Source organism: Marmota monax, unplaced genomic scaffold (assembly GCF_021218885.2).
Source record: "Marmota monax isolate L192 unplaced genomic scaffold, Marmota_monax_Labrador192_F-V1.1 WCK01_AAM20220418_F8-fsc00024, whole genome shotgun sequence".
Lineage (NCBI taxonomy): Eukaryota > Metazoa > Chordata > Mammalia > Rodentia > Sciuridae > Marmota > Marmota monax.
The window spans coordinates 25,998,687-26,014,104 of record NW_026695224.1 but is presented as its reverse complement, the minus strand read 5'-3'; the positions used below and the strand labels follow the sequence as shown (position 1 = coordinate 26,014,104).

Below are 15,418 nucleotides of genomic sequence, written 5' to 3'. Positions count from 1 at the left end.
AGAACTAGTGATGTAGCTCAGTGGTAGAGTGCTTGCCTAGAGTGTGCAAGGAAGGCCCTGGGTTCAAACCATGGCACTGGGGGTAAGGGAGCAATGTCGAGCTGGGCTCAGAGGTAAAGTGCTCACCTGGCAGATTCAGGGCCCTGGGTTCGATCCTCAGCACCATATAAAATAAATAAATAAATAAAGGTATTGTGTCCAACTACAGCTAAAAAATAAATATATATTTTTAAAAAGCAATATCTATATATTTATAATGTAAGAAAATAAGGACATATATTCATATTTAAGCATACTACTAAAAAAATAATAAAAAGAAATATGCCAGTAAAACTAGTTTCCCATAAGGGGCAGGAGTCAGAAAACAGTGGGGGAAACAAGACTTTGCAACATATTCCTATCTTTTCATGGTACCTGCACCATGTGAATACATTAACTATTCTTTAAAAAAAAGTCCCCTTTTGATACCAAACACTGCTTCCAGTTCCAGACTGGGCTGCTACGGCCCCCATAAGCCCTTCTCCCAGCCTGGCAAAAGTAGGCACCATTTCTCTAACCCATTCAAATGAAAGTGAATAAAGAACATGGTCACACTGAAATGCCTTTATAAGAGGAAATTTTATTGTTAATTATTTACCTTAATAGTTTCAGAAAGAGGAACAGATTAGCTCAGTCCAACATGATTGGCAGTTGGCAGAATCTAGTGAAGCAAGTGTTCTGATTGCTAAGGATTTAATTTGGATGCTTTTAATACTTAGCCATCTAACACTTCAAACATAATCCAGATTAAATGCATCATTTATTTCCCTTTCATTTTTAATACCACACCTACCTCACTTCATTATGGAAATATCTTCATTAAATATGATTCCCAGAGGAACAAGTTCTCTGGAGAATATAGCCATGAGGACAGTGCACAAAAAGAAAAACTCAAAATAAAACTCTGTATGATAATTTACTAGTCTAGGGAAACAAAACTTTCCAATATATTAAGAAATAAATCCAGTTACAAATGCACTAATAGTTCTATGTGAAGAGGTTCTGGAACAACTGAAAATGGCCGGCTATTTACAAGATCCACAAGCAGGAACGATGAGCCTAGCCCAGCACTGGCCCTTGGAAGCCAAAAGTGTTCTCTCCGCTGTAGGCCACATACAAGAATCCATCTTCATCTTTTTCCTTCTCATAAAGCTGTACCATAGTTAGGCTTGAAAGAAAAATAAAAAACATAATTGAAAATTGAGTCTGGGTGTCAGGAGAGCAAAACCCAAAGATAAGGAGCTTGATCTTTAGGGACATATAGTAAAAAATAATTCAGGAATCAGTATCTGCTATGACCTGCAATCTGTTTTATGGATGGGAAATGGAGCCATGAAAAGATTAAAACAAATTAGGAATCAGTAGATAAAACCAGAATTAAATTCTCCATCCTCCAGTCCAGAAGCAGAACCATGTAAGTAAATCCTTTTAAAAAGCCAGCTCCTTGAATGAGCTCAGGCTGGTTAGCACCTGAATTCTTTTTAAATGCCAAGAGCAAGGGGTGGGAGAAACTAAGCAAAATGAAGAGCCTAAAGACCATTCCTGTGTGGGTAAAGGACCCTGGTAAGAAAGAGTATATTGGGCTCTTTCCTCCAGGCTGGTTTATTTGAAGATTTATAACTTATGGTAGGTACAGGTAGGAGCTTCCTCTTGTGGAAGCTCCTAGCCAAAGCCTGTGTCCCCAAAACCTCTGCGTCAGCATCATCTAAGAGAAGTTTCTCCCCTCACACATAAGGCAAAAAAGCTCATACTGTATCTGGGATCCAAAGAGGCCTGCCTGCCCAAGCTCCAAAGAACCCTTCCGAAATAAAGAGTTTCCTTAAACTAAAAGTGTGGGTGGGAAGCTGGCTTTCCCTAGACCATAAAACAGACTGCAGTGGAAATCTAATCTAGTTCTGTCATGAAATTGAATTGTCCCAACTCCAGAGTGAGACTAGTAACACCACGACACCATGCAACTACCTGAGACAGCAGGAGGCGTATGCGTGCTAAACGTGTGACCACGAACGACACTGTAACTAGAAGCAGCAGTAAGATGCTCGTCTAAAAGCTCACCTCAGACATTTGAGGTTAACAGCCTTGACAAGTCTCAACATGTAAACCAGGTGTGGGGGCAGCCTGATTAGAGAGGAGTCCCAGGCCTCAACCTGGTAAAGCAATGGCAGCCCCACCCCCTGCTGCTTTGCTGCTAGTGGGCTGACTGGGACCCACATGTAAACAGACACAGGCACATCTATAAAAGGGGATTTTGTTTTCTCCTTTTCTATTCTTCCTGCACCATTTTCAAGCTTGGGACAGCTGTGTGGGAAGACTATTAAGGATGCGGGGTGGACGGCTATGAATATGAAATGGCCTGCTGCCAGCATCCTGTAAAATAAGAACAGTGACCCTGTGAGGATCTCTTGACCTGGAATTTGTAAAATAAGAACTCCCTGGAACAGCTCTGTTTAATAAAAATGTCTGCTGTGACAAAAATGTCCTGTATCGATGCTGTCCAATACAGCAGCCTCTGACTACATTCAGCAATTGAAATGTGGCTTGTCTGAACTAGGATGTACTATAAGTGTAAAACACAAGATTTCAAAGACTTAGTATGAAAGTGAAATAATCTCAATTTTGATTAAATGTTGAAAAGATAAAATTTTAGATATTTAGGGTCAAACTATTAAAATTAATTTCACCTGTTTCTACTTCTTTACTGTAGCTACTAGAAAATTTGCAAATCATATATGAGGTCTGCATGCCCTAAAACATGTGAGGACTCGGGCGTAGGTAGGTAGAGGAAGGAATCCAGCTCATGAGAATACTTACAGTGCTCAGTCTCCACCTTGACTGCACATCAGAATCACTGGGGAACTTTACAAAGATCTCCCTGCCCAAGCCCCACCCCAGACAATTAAGAATCTCTGGAGGAGGGACCCAGGCATTAGCACATTTTTAAATGCCTAAGATGAGTCCTTATGCAGCCAAGTTGAGAATAAAGAAACATTCTTTTGTGGGTGCGGGGAGATGCTCATCTTTAAGAGCCCATATTACCAGGGAGTAGGAAACCAGGAAGTGAGTACAAAGCCAGCAACCAGCAGAAGAGCTTGAACATGCAGCTGAGCCTCCCCAGATTTTTACCCAGTGACAGAATGCCTGGAGAGAAAACCCAGTTTTATTTGAGACTCTTCAGGATGAGACTACTAAGAAAACAATTAAAGCTAGTGCCACAACTCTCTTTACCCCACATGGTCAGTGTTCAGGGTGCCACAAATGAGACCTGTGGTAACATCTCACCATTGCCACCACCAAATGTGTTAACACAGTTAGCAGACACTGCAATACAAAGACAACCGTCCCCTGGCACTTAGTTGGGTTCCATTTGGGAGACCACGTTCTGCTCTTTCCCTAGCAAGTTAGAAGCCCTAGTGCAATGACTCTAAATCCACTACTAAATAAGAAATACTCATGGAACTTCATACATACCAGCAGCCTACCCCAGACTCTATGGTGCGCACAGTGAGCAATGACTACAGAACCACTACTAAGGCAGGTTCTGAGACAGCCCTGACTTTTGGCAGGGTAGAGGCCCATAAAAATGTGGCTTTTGCTTCTTTCTGTTTTGAGATTCCATTGTCTTTTAAGTAAAAATTGGTTTTGTCAGTTTAAGCAATGCCCAAGCAACAACAGAGGCTGATAAAAATCCTAGTTATAACAGCAAGCATGGGCCAAACACTGTTCCAAATACATAACACAGGTTAAGTCCTTCGATCCCCATAACAATCCTATAAAGCAAGTGCTATCACAATTCACAGTTCAAAGATACGAAAACTAAGGCACAGAGAGGTCAAATAATGCACCCTATGTCACAAAACTAGGAAACATTCTTATCATCAACTTGTGCTCCCTCTAAGAAAGAAAGACTTATGTCTTTTCTGATGTTGTAATGTGACAGCTAATGGTTGTGCCTAATGTACAGTCCAACCCTGTTTTTTTCCCACAAAGAATCATGTGGAAGTTCTATATAGTTGACAGCAAAGTAGTGTGTCCTTATAGTAGGGCAAGGAACTTGATAACCAGACAGTGCTCAATGCTACACAACTTCCTGATTTTGAGGCTTCAGTGGCTGCCATGGCACATTGGTATGGTCAAATGACTTGAAAATAGCCGTTTCGGGACTGGACTACACTCATGCAATGTCAGAATAACTTGGCAGGAGCCAAAAAGAGCTGGACCACAAACAGAGTTTAAAAAAAAAAAAAATTGTTTAAAGACCCATTAAAAGTGCATTCAAGTGGAAGTACAGGGGGGCAAAATGTAACCTTACTCAGCAGGTAGTCTGTATAGCAGAAGGCTGGTATGTTGGTTTGGAACACATTCCATAAGCCTCTCAGGGAACGAGCTCCCCTCTCAAAATCCAGAGGCCTGAGCCACAAGCACTGAATTGTTTGGAATGGCCGAGAACCCTGAAGCATAGAGGCAACTCTAATGCTTCTGCCCAGCTACGCTACCCAGGCCAGCTAGGTGGTGGAACATCTCACAAGCAGCACTGCAACTCCAAGGCTTCCTGCTCAAGTTAGTGGGAGGTGGCTTAGAAGACACCCAAAGGTAACCTCCAGTCCTGCGTATGCATGCCTAATGCTGTGTCATCAAGTACTTCATACACACATCTGAGAAGGATGCTGCCTGGATGTCAGGGGCACTGCCACCTTCTAAGTCTGATGAGGAAAGAAACAAGAAAAGATAATGACAAATGGAAGGCATGCGGCCAATCTAAGGTGAGGTAGGACCCTGAAGTACTGAGTGAGATGAACCTAAATTTTTTCCTAAAACTTTGTTCCCCACTCCTCTATTCAGGATCACACAGACCCAGGCAAAACTACTTTTGCACTGGAGGAATTAACCAACAAAAAAGGGCAAGTTTCAGCAAGATCCACATCCAAAAATAGCCATGCTCCTGAAGGTAAACATTAATTTTTGTTTTGTTTTACAGTGCTGGGGATTGAACTCGGGGACTCATGCACACTAGGCAAGCGCCCTACCACAGAGCAACATCCCCAGCCTCAAACATTAGTTTTATGCTACTCAACAGCCCTATGAATTGAGGGAGGCTGATCTACAACTATGAGTACTGAATCCATGTGAAACCTGCTGTCAGCCCCAGATCAAGGGCAGGTCACAGAGGCTACGATTCAGGCTGACTCATAAACTGGCTGGACTGAGAAACACACTGGCCAGCCATCTGCTGAGGAACCCATGTCCTTTCACTGGACCTGGACTTATTTCTCAGCAGGAGGATAGGTGGGGTAAAGACAGAGGACAGTAACCACTACTATGGAAATTGGAAACATAATGGCTGAAAAGGAAAAGTTCATATGGCCCTGAAGAGCCAGGAATGGTGACACACACCTGTAATCCCAGCTAAAGGAGGCTGAGGCTGGAGGATGGCAAGTTCAAGACCTGTCTAGGTAACTTAGGGAGATCCTGTCTCAAAATAAAACATTAAAAAAAAAAAAGGCCCAGCATGGTGGCACATGTCTATAATCCCAGCAACTCAGGAGGCTGAGACAGAAGGATTCCAAGTCCAAAGCCAGCCTCAGGAACTTAGTGAGTCCCTAAGCAACTTAGTGAGACTCTGTCTCAAAAAATAAGAAGGGGTTGGAGATGTGGCTCAGTGGTTAAGCATCCCTGAGTTTAATCCCTGGTTCTCCCCCAACCCCCACCAAAAAAAGGACTGGAGATGTAGTTCATTGGTAAAAATATTTCTGGGTTCAATCCTCAATAATAAAAAGTTTTTTTTTAAAATTATTTACATATGTATATATGTGTATAGATTGTATATACATGTGGATGTCTATGTATATATTCATTCTGAAAGATCCCCAAGATTCTAAAATATAAAGAAATTCAGGTTATACCTGTTTATCAGATTTTTCTCTGAAATGAACAGACCTTGTTCCATTGCTGAAATAAACCCTGTGGTATTTACCCAGAAATGATCAAGATTGCTAAATTTTTTTTTTTGTGTGTGTGTGCTGGGTATTGAACCAAGGGCCTTGTTCATGCAAGGCAAGCACTCTACCAACTGAACTTTATCCCCAGCACCAAAATTGCTAATTTAAGCTCATTTCTAAATAAAGGATGTACCATAAGACACCATCATCTTTAACAGTACCAGTTTCGTGATGTCGAATTATAATATTTTAGATATTTAATAACAGACTTTTGTTTCTATTTTTAAACAGGGAATTAAGATTCCTAGCTGCATGCCTATAATCCCAGAGGCTAGGGAGGCTGAGGCAGGAGGACCGAGTTCAAAGCCAGCCTCAGCAATGGCAAGGTGCTAAGCAACTCAATGAGACCCTGTCTCTAAATAAAATACAAGAAATAGGGCTGGGGATGTGGCTCAAACGGTAGCGTAGCGCACTCGCCTGGCATGCGTGCGGCCCGGGTTCGATCCTCAGCACCACATACAAACAAAGATGTTGTGTCTGCCGAGAACTAAAAAAAATAAATATTAAAATCCTCTCTCTCTCTCTCTCTCTCTCTCAATCTCTCTTAAAAAAAAAAAAAAGAAAGAAAGAAAGAAAGAAATGGACTTAAAAAAAAAAAAAAAATAGGGCTGGAGATGTTGAGTGCTCCCGAGTTCAATCCCTGGCACTCTCATCCCCCACCAAAAAAAGAAGATGATTCCTGTCTGTGCTCTAAAGATACAAGACCATTGCCAGATCTGGGTTCCCCGCTAAGGCCATGGCTGGGAAACTTATGTTCTTTGTCAGTTCTGTCAAGTTAGTTCCCTTTCTGGTTTTGCCCTGATTCCTGATACAGGTACCTAAACTGAAAATTCAGCTTTCCACTGCTAAGTGAAAAAGGAAAGTGAGATTCCCCCATTTATTAAAACAAGAATTCAGAAAGAATTAAGGAAGTAAAACTCTTAGGGATAAACCCGTTTCTATTTAACTCTAATTATTCTAAACTATAATGAAACCTCAAGGCAAAAATAACTGAAGTTACTTCTTCAGCCTCAGGCATAAGTGATTCCTGTGCAGACCTGTCAATTATGCAAGAAGAGCTCCTGCAGGCCTGATGCATCCTCTGTATGTTCTGATTTCCCCAGCTACTCTCTGCAGGCTGCAAGCACTGGATGAAGGTTAAAAGAGACTCCAGGCTTCCCCAAGGAGGCTGGAAAAGAGCTAAAGAGGAGGCTATTCACTTTCTTTTGTGTTGCTATGGGTGATTACATTTGCATAAGGCCTGATGGTGTCACATGCCTTTTTTGTTTATAAACAAATTTGGTTTTAAGAGTAAAACTCCAGGGCTAGGGCTGTAGCTCAGTGGCAGAGCGCTTGCCTAGCATGTGTGTGAGGCACTGGGTTCAATCCTCAGCACCACATTAAAAAAATAAATTAAAAAACGATGCCATCCATCTACAAAAAAAAAAAGAAAAAGAAAAAGAATAAAACTCCAAGATAAGCTGGGTGTGGTGGCAAAGGTCTATAATCCCAGACTGTGAGACTGAGGCAGCAGGATCCAAGTTCAAGGCCAGCCTAAGCAATTTAGCAAGACCCTAAGCAACTTAGCAAGACCTGGTTTCAAAATAAAAAATAAATAAAAGGGCTGGGGATGTGGCTGAGTAATTAAGCATCCCTAGGTTCAATCCCCAATACAAAAAAAGAAAAAAAAAGAATAAAACTCCAAGATGAACAAAGAATGGCTACATAAATTGTGGGGCAAGATATCATTAACTGTACCCAAAAGTGCTATGGACCTGGGCAGAGGGGCCCCAGCTGATGTTCTTTCTCTACATCCTGAAGAGTGAGGATTTGAGTTCTAAAATTCCTCTTTGTTGCTAGGCGTGATGGGCATGCCTATAGTCCAAGCAATTCAGTAGTCTGAGGCAAGTTTGAGGCCAGCCTTAGCAACTTTTTTTTTATGGTGCTGGGGATTGAACCCAGGGCCTTGCGCATGGGAGCCAGGCACTCAACCAACTGAACTATATCTCCAGCCCCATATGTCTCAAAATTTGAAAAACAAAAACAATAAGGACTCGGGGTATAGTGGTAGAGCATTCCAGGTTCAAGGGTTCAACTTTATTTACTGCAAATAAAAATCCAGATTTGGGTCACATATAATCTACTTTAGGAAGGATTCTCCCAGACTGAAAAGGCAAATGGGGCTTGGAGAGAAAATGGCCCTGAAGCAACCTCTCCTGACCTGAGAATCACTTTTCATTTCCAATTCTATTTATCTCAGGGATAATAAAAAAGGGGTAGCTCATAAAATCTACAGCCATTTTAATTGCTAGATTACCATGGCACCATCAGAGAAATAATGTTTCCAAAAGCCTGCTTCATTTCCTCAAGGAGTATCAGAAGATCAGCATGGAGAAAAATAAACTAAATGCCATAGATCCTAGTCATCTACTTCCTCCGACTAAGCTACCACCACCTCCAGGAAGAAGGAAAATAGGATCGCCAAGGCTCTGTAAAGTTCCAGGTGGTATGAAATAAGATTTTCCTCCTCCAACACCTTAAGGGAAGCTGAGAGTGACCTCAGGGGCCCAAGGTCTCCTCCCCTGCTAACACACTGCCCAGAGGCCTATAAAGGGAGGCTACAAGATCCCAACAGTGACAAGATCACTACTAGAAACACCACCACAGCTTCCAGAGCTACAGCAATAGCAGACCAAGGCACTCAAAGAGCAGTGCCTTTCATTTCTTTCCTGCCCCGCCTTGCTAACACACAACAGGAAGTGGAGGTGGTAGAGACTGTGAAAGCAGCAATCAGACCAAAGAATAGCCAGTTTTTCACCTTTAGTAAAAATAAGGTCTGGAATTTGGCTCAGGCCTCTTCTGGAGCTTTTAAGAATTTAACAGGAACATATTCTGGCTAGTTCCCAGGGCTGATGAACACCTTAACTATTGATTGACTGATTGATTACAATACTGGGGACTGAACCCAGGGTCTCATGCATGCTAGGCAAGTGCTCTACCACTGAATCCCTAGCTCTCCTTATTTTACTTCGAGACAGTGTCTCACTAAGTTGCCCAGGCTGACCTCAACCTTGGGATCCTCCTGTCTCAGCCTCTCAAGTCACTGGAATTATAGGCATGAAACCTTAGCTTTTAGAAGTTTACTTTTGGGTGGTAACATGAAACCTAGTTTGAGTCACTAAGATGTGACCAGGAATTTACACTGAGGGGGCCAGAATCTAGTTCTGAGCTCAGAAGTGCCCAATCAGTACTAGGAAAGGACTGACCAAAGATTCAAACTGAGCCTGTCCATTTTTCACAGGGCACTAAAGCTGAATTGTCAACTACACTGAAGAGAGAAATTACAGTGCTCCTGTCTAGATTCAGGTGTCAACAGGCAGCACAACAATTAAGCTGACAAAGGTAGTACAGGTCTGTGAAGGGACTTCAGAGTCCTTAACTGGACAGCAGCTATTTTATCAGACTTAAGGATCAGGAAGACACTGACTCACAATGGCAAAGAGCAGACTTTTGTAGCAAGCACGATTATTAACTGAAGCTGAGCCTCAGGAGGGCCCATAAGCTTCCAGTGGAGAGCAACAGTGCTGATTTCAGGAACCATTAGCAGAAAACCTCATTTCAGGCCTAAATTCTATCTGTGGCTTAAACCTGAATAAGGGAATCTGAAGCTAGAACATTTTCTTTTAAAGTCCAACCTTGTCTTATTTTCTTGAGCCAAAGTTCACTCAAAAGTATTTCAGCCCTTTATTATTTTCCTGGAGCTATGGTTGTGGCTCCACATTTGCAGGGTCAGGACCCCTAGAGTTTCCAGACCTCCAAAGTTTTGAGTTCAATAAGCAGCCAAAGAGATGTCTAATACCAGAGGGCTCATCTAGTAAACATCTCTCACCTGGACTGTGGGACTGTCTTATCCACAAACAAGAAGATTGCCTTTTCAGAAGGAAGCTGGATCCTTTTCCTGATGATCCACATGAACTGGGCCACAGTGATGTCAGATGGAACCAAGTACTTCCGTTTGTCAATGTCAACAATCTGAGAGCCAGAGACTTTTTCCACAATCACCTGGAAAAGTAAGAAGAGGTCAAGACTGGATTTCCTAAATGAGGCTCTGGCCTTACACTGTCAGGGAGGTGATGAACAGTGTGGGGAGGGATGTGGGTGGGAAACTGCATAGCATGAGAAAATATGCCCATGACTTAATAAGCCACACTCTGGAGGCTAAGAACCAATATAACTGTGTTATAGGGAAAACCTAAGTGCTTTTCTGTGGTCAATTATCTCTCTCACCCCTGATCTCAGCATTTGAAAGAGAAATACAGCTACTAAGCTTTTCAACATTTTATCCAGGCAGACACAAGAAAATCTGGTGAGGGTTTCTCCAATGGCCTCTTACTCTAGTACCCCAGAATGGACCCACACTACTGGAGAAGTAAGATCCCAAGGAACACAGGAAACAAGGATGAATGGACTTATAACATGCTTGGCAATCCCAGCCAGTCAAGAATAAAGCTGTTCATATGGGCTGTTACTTCTCTCTGAACAGGTTTTGAATTTGCCCCTCCAGCTCCCTCCCCAAAGGAATCGGTTACAAGCAAAGAGCTATAATAACAGACCACGATGTCCCTTGAAAATCAATAAGGATAATAGAAACTATCCCCCCGCCCCATGAAATATCAGATCATTTGTATTATTGATTAAAGGGAAAAAAATTTCAGATTTTTTTTTTTTTGGTCAGGCATGATGACAGGGTCAGGGTGAAGAAAAGAAGCTAGTAAAGATAGAGGTTCAAAGTTAAAGATGAAGGTCCTGGGACTAAAGTATCACTTCCAAGACTAAAGTGACAGTCTCCACCACCATTCCCAAAGTGGCAGTGACCTGTTGCCCTGTCCTAGAACATCGTTCCTTACATAATTGGCGAGGGAGCCCAGAGACTGCAGACAGCTCACTGGCCTAGATCGGGAGATTCAGCACTGAGGCACCTGAACAGCACCAGCCCTAGCCCCTTACCCCCTGGCCGCCGCCGCCCCGACCCAGACTGGCCCATCTGCTACAGGGACTGGAACCCCAACTTGTCAACTGTTGAATGGCCTAAGGCCCTATCACGGCTCCTCAACGACACAGGTGACAGTGGGGTGAGGGGGCGAGGGTCCAAACACTCACTGGAACCCGGTCAGGATACTTCGCTCGGATCTTCGCGGATTCCACGCATCTATGTTCTGTGAGAGAAACACACCGAGCTGACGTCGCGCCTGCCCGCCGGCAGGTCCTCGGTTCCCGGGCCGCTGTCCCTCCTCCGCCCTTCCCCCCCCCCCAGCGACCCGTGCACACCCCGGGCCCTGATGTGTCGTCCCCACAGCCGCAGTCCTTCGTCCCCTAGTTCCCGGAAGAACCCGCGGAGGTGGCAACCGGTCAGTGAAGGGCCCAGGGATGGGGAGGTGGCAGGGCCTTGGCGACCCGAGCCCGGAGCGCGGCATCTGCCCCGCCCGCCCTGGCCCAGAGCGGCCCGGTGGGGGAGGGGGCTCTCCCGCCGCTCCGGTCCCCTGCCGCTGGGCAGGCGGCCGACTGCTTACCCAGCGAGTGGTCCTCCTTGAACATCCACTTCATGGCGGCGGCGGGGAGGGGACGAACCCGGCTCTCGGAGCCGCGGAGTTGAGCGAACCGACCACAACAACAACGACAGCGGCGGCGCTGGCGGCGACTACACGACAGGCGGGACTTCCTGCTGCCAGAGCCTAGCAACCGGTCAGGGCGGGGCTTCCGGCGCCATTCGATAGGGCGCCTCACCTGGGGGCGGGGCCCTCTCAGGGGGCGGGGCCGAGGAGCTGCGGGAGGGTGGGGAAGGTGAAAACTGGACGGTGGCTACCGGGTGCGTGCGTGAGTGATGTTGTGGACGCCGGCTAGGGGTGGACAGGAGTGTGGTGTCGGGGCCGTGGGGTTCCGGAAAGAATGAGACTAATAATATAGGGCACTTATAGAAAGGGGTATTTTTGGGAGAAGTGGCTTTGGTGACTGCGTATTGGGGTTATTAATGACAGAAGAGGTTTCTAGTGATTGTCGATGACAAGGGAAATGTTTGGGGAATATTTTTTGGATTGGTGACAGGTCTAGGGCTTAATATTTGGAGGAGACTAGTTCGTGGGCTCTGTGTGTGGAGGGCTACTGGTGACCACCTGGGGTCCATTATTGGAGAGTGCATAATAGGTTGCCCTGGATTTAAACATATCCCATTTCTTTCTTTAATTCATGAGTAAGAATTTGAATAAACATCTAGGAAAGATATAACAAATACACATTTTTAATTAATTTGTATTGGTGCTTTATACACAGTAGTGGAATTCATTGACAAATATGCATTTGAGTGGTGTAACATCACTGATCACAGAAAGCCCTTATCCTTATCTGACAGAGGCAAAGAATGTTCATCCTTAGACTTGGAGAATTCCTCTGAGAACTGGTCATGAGACAAGTTGCCTGTCTGGCAGTGGGAGTGACTTACCAATCACATCTGGACTCAGCATGTGTGTCACCTGCCTAGGCATATCCTTGAGGTTCTCCATTCAGTGATGTAATACCTTTTTACCAAGCAGAGTCATCAAGGAAGTCTGGTCTGGGTCATCATCTGTTTATGAACTAGTGAACATGTAACAAGAATATTCACATAATTACACACATGACCTCTGTCACGTGCTTGTGATTCTGATGCATCTCTCAGGCCTGTATGTCTGAGCACTGTAATTCATCATTCCCTGTAGCTGAAATTCCTGATGGGTGCTGTGGAATCTAGCTTCATTCTAAAAGTATTTTTGTTATTTTAAGATTGTGATTTGGAGCAACCAGAATAGATTTTTGTTTAATGGAGCGAAAAATTCTTTGAATTTCATGCTTTGAAATGGTATTGTTGCATACAAGTACACTGTTCCAGAGGCTGGGGAAAAACAGTGAGCAAAACACACAACACCCTTGCTGTCATGGGATTTGTATTCTAATGGGATAAGACAAAAAATAAATGTCAGGTAATGATAGGTGCTATTTAGAAAAATAGAGCCTGGTAGGTTGCTAAAGAGTGATGGTGGGATAGAATGCTAATTAGATAAAGTAGTTGGAATACACCAGGAATGTGAAGAACTCCCATGCCTGGAGCTGAATAACAAGTGTGTCAGGAGATGAGATCAAAGATACCAATGTGTGTGGCACTATGAATTCCATGCAAAGAACTTTGGATTTTACTAGAATGAGATGAGAAGTGAGTAAAGGGGTTTAAACAGAATTGTAACAAACACATTGGGACCTTTTAAAACAATCAGGGCTAAGATGCATAGAATTAAGCTCACTGGTAGAATGCATGTTTAGCATGTGCAAGGCTGTGGGTTCAATCCCTGGCACCAAAAATGACAAAAAAGGGCTGGGGTTGTGGCTCAATGGTAGACCCTTGCCTAGCCTGTATGAGGCACTGGGTTCAATTCTCAGCACTGCATGTAAATAAATAAAGTCCATTGACAACTAAAAAAGTATTTTAAAAAAAATCAGACTAGTTTCTGTGTAAATAGTTAGAGACGGTAGGGAAATGAGGGTAGAAGCAGGGAAATCATTAAGAGTAGATTGTAATAATCCAGGTGGAAAATAACACTGGATTAGACAACGATGGTGTCTGTGGAGGTGATGGAAAACAGTTGCATTCGAGAGATACACATATGGGTATACACACACACATATACACATGTGTATATATAACGTGTGTGTGTGTGTGTGTGTGTGTGTGTAGCTGGGAATTGAAGCGAGGGCTACTTAACCTGTCTCACCTTGTCTCAAAAATTAAAAAGGACTGGGATGTAGCTCAGTGGTAAAGTGCCCCAGTACTGCCTCCCCCCCCAATAAAGAAAAAGGATTGGATTCAAGGCCCCTTGCTTCCCTTTACACAGCTGGTCATTGTGCCCTAGTCCAAGCAGGCAATGTGTAAACACTAAGTATACTTCTCAGGGAAAAGATCACCAACTCATAGGCTTATCTCCTAATGTCCCAATGATGTACTTTCCTCATGTGCTTTTTTGATATCTTTTTTCAGTTCGCCATTCTAATTGGCTTGTATGATCTGCCTTAATATGCATCCATCATCTTCTTTATCTATTGGGTCATTGTATTTAGCTGTTGACTGTTCTAAGATCCATGGATGCATTCCTAGAGGAGGTGGTTAGTTGAGGAGCTGAATCAGAAGGAGAAATAGGATAATAGACACATGCAATGACACATTAACAGACCTGTAAAAACTCACAGGATGAGTTTCAAATATTGGAGAGGCATTTGAACATAGATTCTGAAGGATAACTAGGACAAAAAGGCCAGCACAAAACCAGGTGGGGCTAAGCAAGAGAGGACTTCACACAGAATGTGAATCTTCTGATGCAAAGAGAAGGATATATTTTTCAAAGGTAAACTTTCCAGTTAAAAACAAAGGCTGGGGGGCTGGATCTGTGTCTCAGTGGCAGAGTGCCTGCCTATCATGTGCGAGGCACTGGGTTCGATTCTCAGCCCCACATATAAATAAATAAAATAAAAGTCCATTGACAACTAAAAATTAAAAAAAAAAAAAAAGGCTGGGACTAGGTGTGGTGGCACACACACCTGTAATCCCAGCAAATCAGGAGACTGAGGCAGGAGGATTGCAAGTTTGAGGTCAGCCTCAGCAATTTAGTGAGATACATGCTCAAAATAAAATAAAAAGGACTGGGGATGTATGTATATAGTGGTAAAGCACCTCTGGGCTCAATCCTCAATGCCAGGGCTGGGGATGTGGCTCAAGCGATAGTGTGCTCGCCTGGCATGAGTGCGACCCGGGTTCGATCCTCAGCACCACATACAAACAAAGATGTTGTGTCTGCCAATAACTAAAAAATAAATATTAAACAATTCTCTCTCTCCCTCTCTCTCTCTCTCTCACTCTCTCTTTTAAAAAAAAAATCCTCAATGCCAAAAACAAAAGACAAAAATAAAAACAAAACGAAGCCTGGGGTTGGAAGAAAATGGAAAGTGATATAAATACCAAGGTAAAATAAATGTTTGGAAGCCTTGAAGCAAATATTCAGGAGTTCTAAGTTGACTAGAAAGACTGAATAAGAGCTTCTTTAAAGGAGAGGAATAGGACTAAAATGTGTAGTTTTATGAGAATGAGCTCCTTTGGAGATAACTGTATGAAACATAAGAGCATTATGGAAATGGAAAATGAGAAGTCAGTTCTCCATCATGAATATATGAAAAAATGGCAGTATACACAGATCTTTAGCATTTTCTAAATCTAATACTCTCAAAGAATTGAATTTAGAGCAGCTGAGCACAATGGAGCATGCTTGTAATCTCAACAGCTTGAAAGGCTGAAGCTGGAGGATCACAAGTTAAAGGCCAGCCTTGGA

At 43.4% G+C, this 15,418-nt stretch overlaps 1 protein-coding gene across 1 annotated transcript; it reads right to left on the bottom strand.

Moving 5' to 3' along the window:
- Positions 1–599: 599 nt before the first annotated feature.
- Positions 600–11,741, bottom strand: Gabarapl2 (GABA type A receptor associated protein like 2). Its single transcript, XM_046434585.2, has 4 exons — positions 11,585–11,741; positions 11,175–11,230; positions 9,904–10,076; positions 600–1,207 (listed from the first exon to the last, which is right to left on the bottom strand). Exons 1-4 carry the CDS (start codon positions 11,616–11,618, stop codon positions 1,099–1,101), a joined length of 372 nt encoding a protein of 123 aa, XP_046290541.1. The 5' UTR covers positions 11,619–11,741; the 3' UTR covers positions 600–1,098.
- Positions 11,742–15,418: the final 3,677 nt, after the last annotated feature.

Bases quoted from the DNA above. Each gene is read 5' to 3' on its own strand.
- Gabarapl2 (XM_046434585.2), bottom strand. From the start codon at position 11,618: ATGAAGTGGATGTTCAAGGAGGACCACTCGCTGG. The intron at 10,077-11,174 runs GTGAGTGTTTGG...TTACTTTTCCAG, and splicing joins AGTATCCTGACCGGGTTCCA to GTGATTGTGGAAAAAGTCTC. The intron at 1,208-9,903 runs GTGAGAGATGTT...TTTTCTTTCAAG, and splicing joins AAGACAGTCCCACAGTCCAG to CCTAACTATGGTACAGCTTT.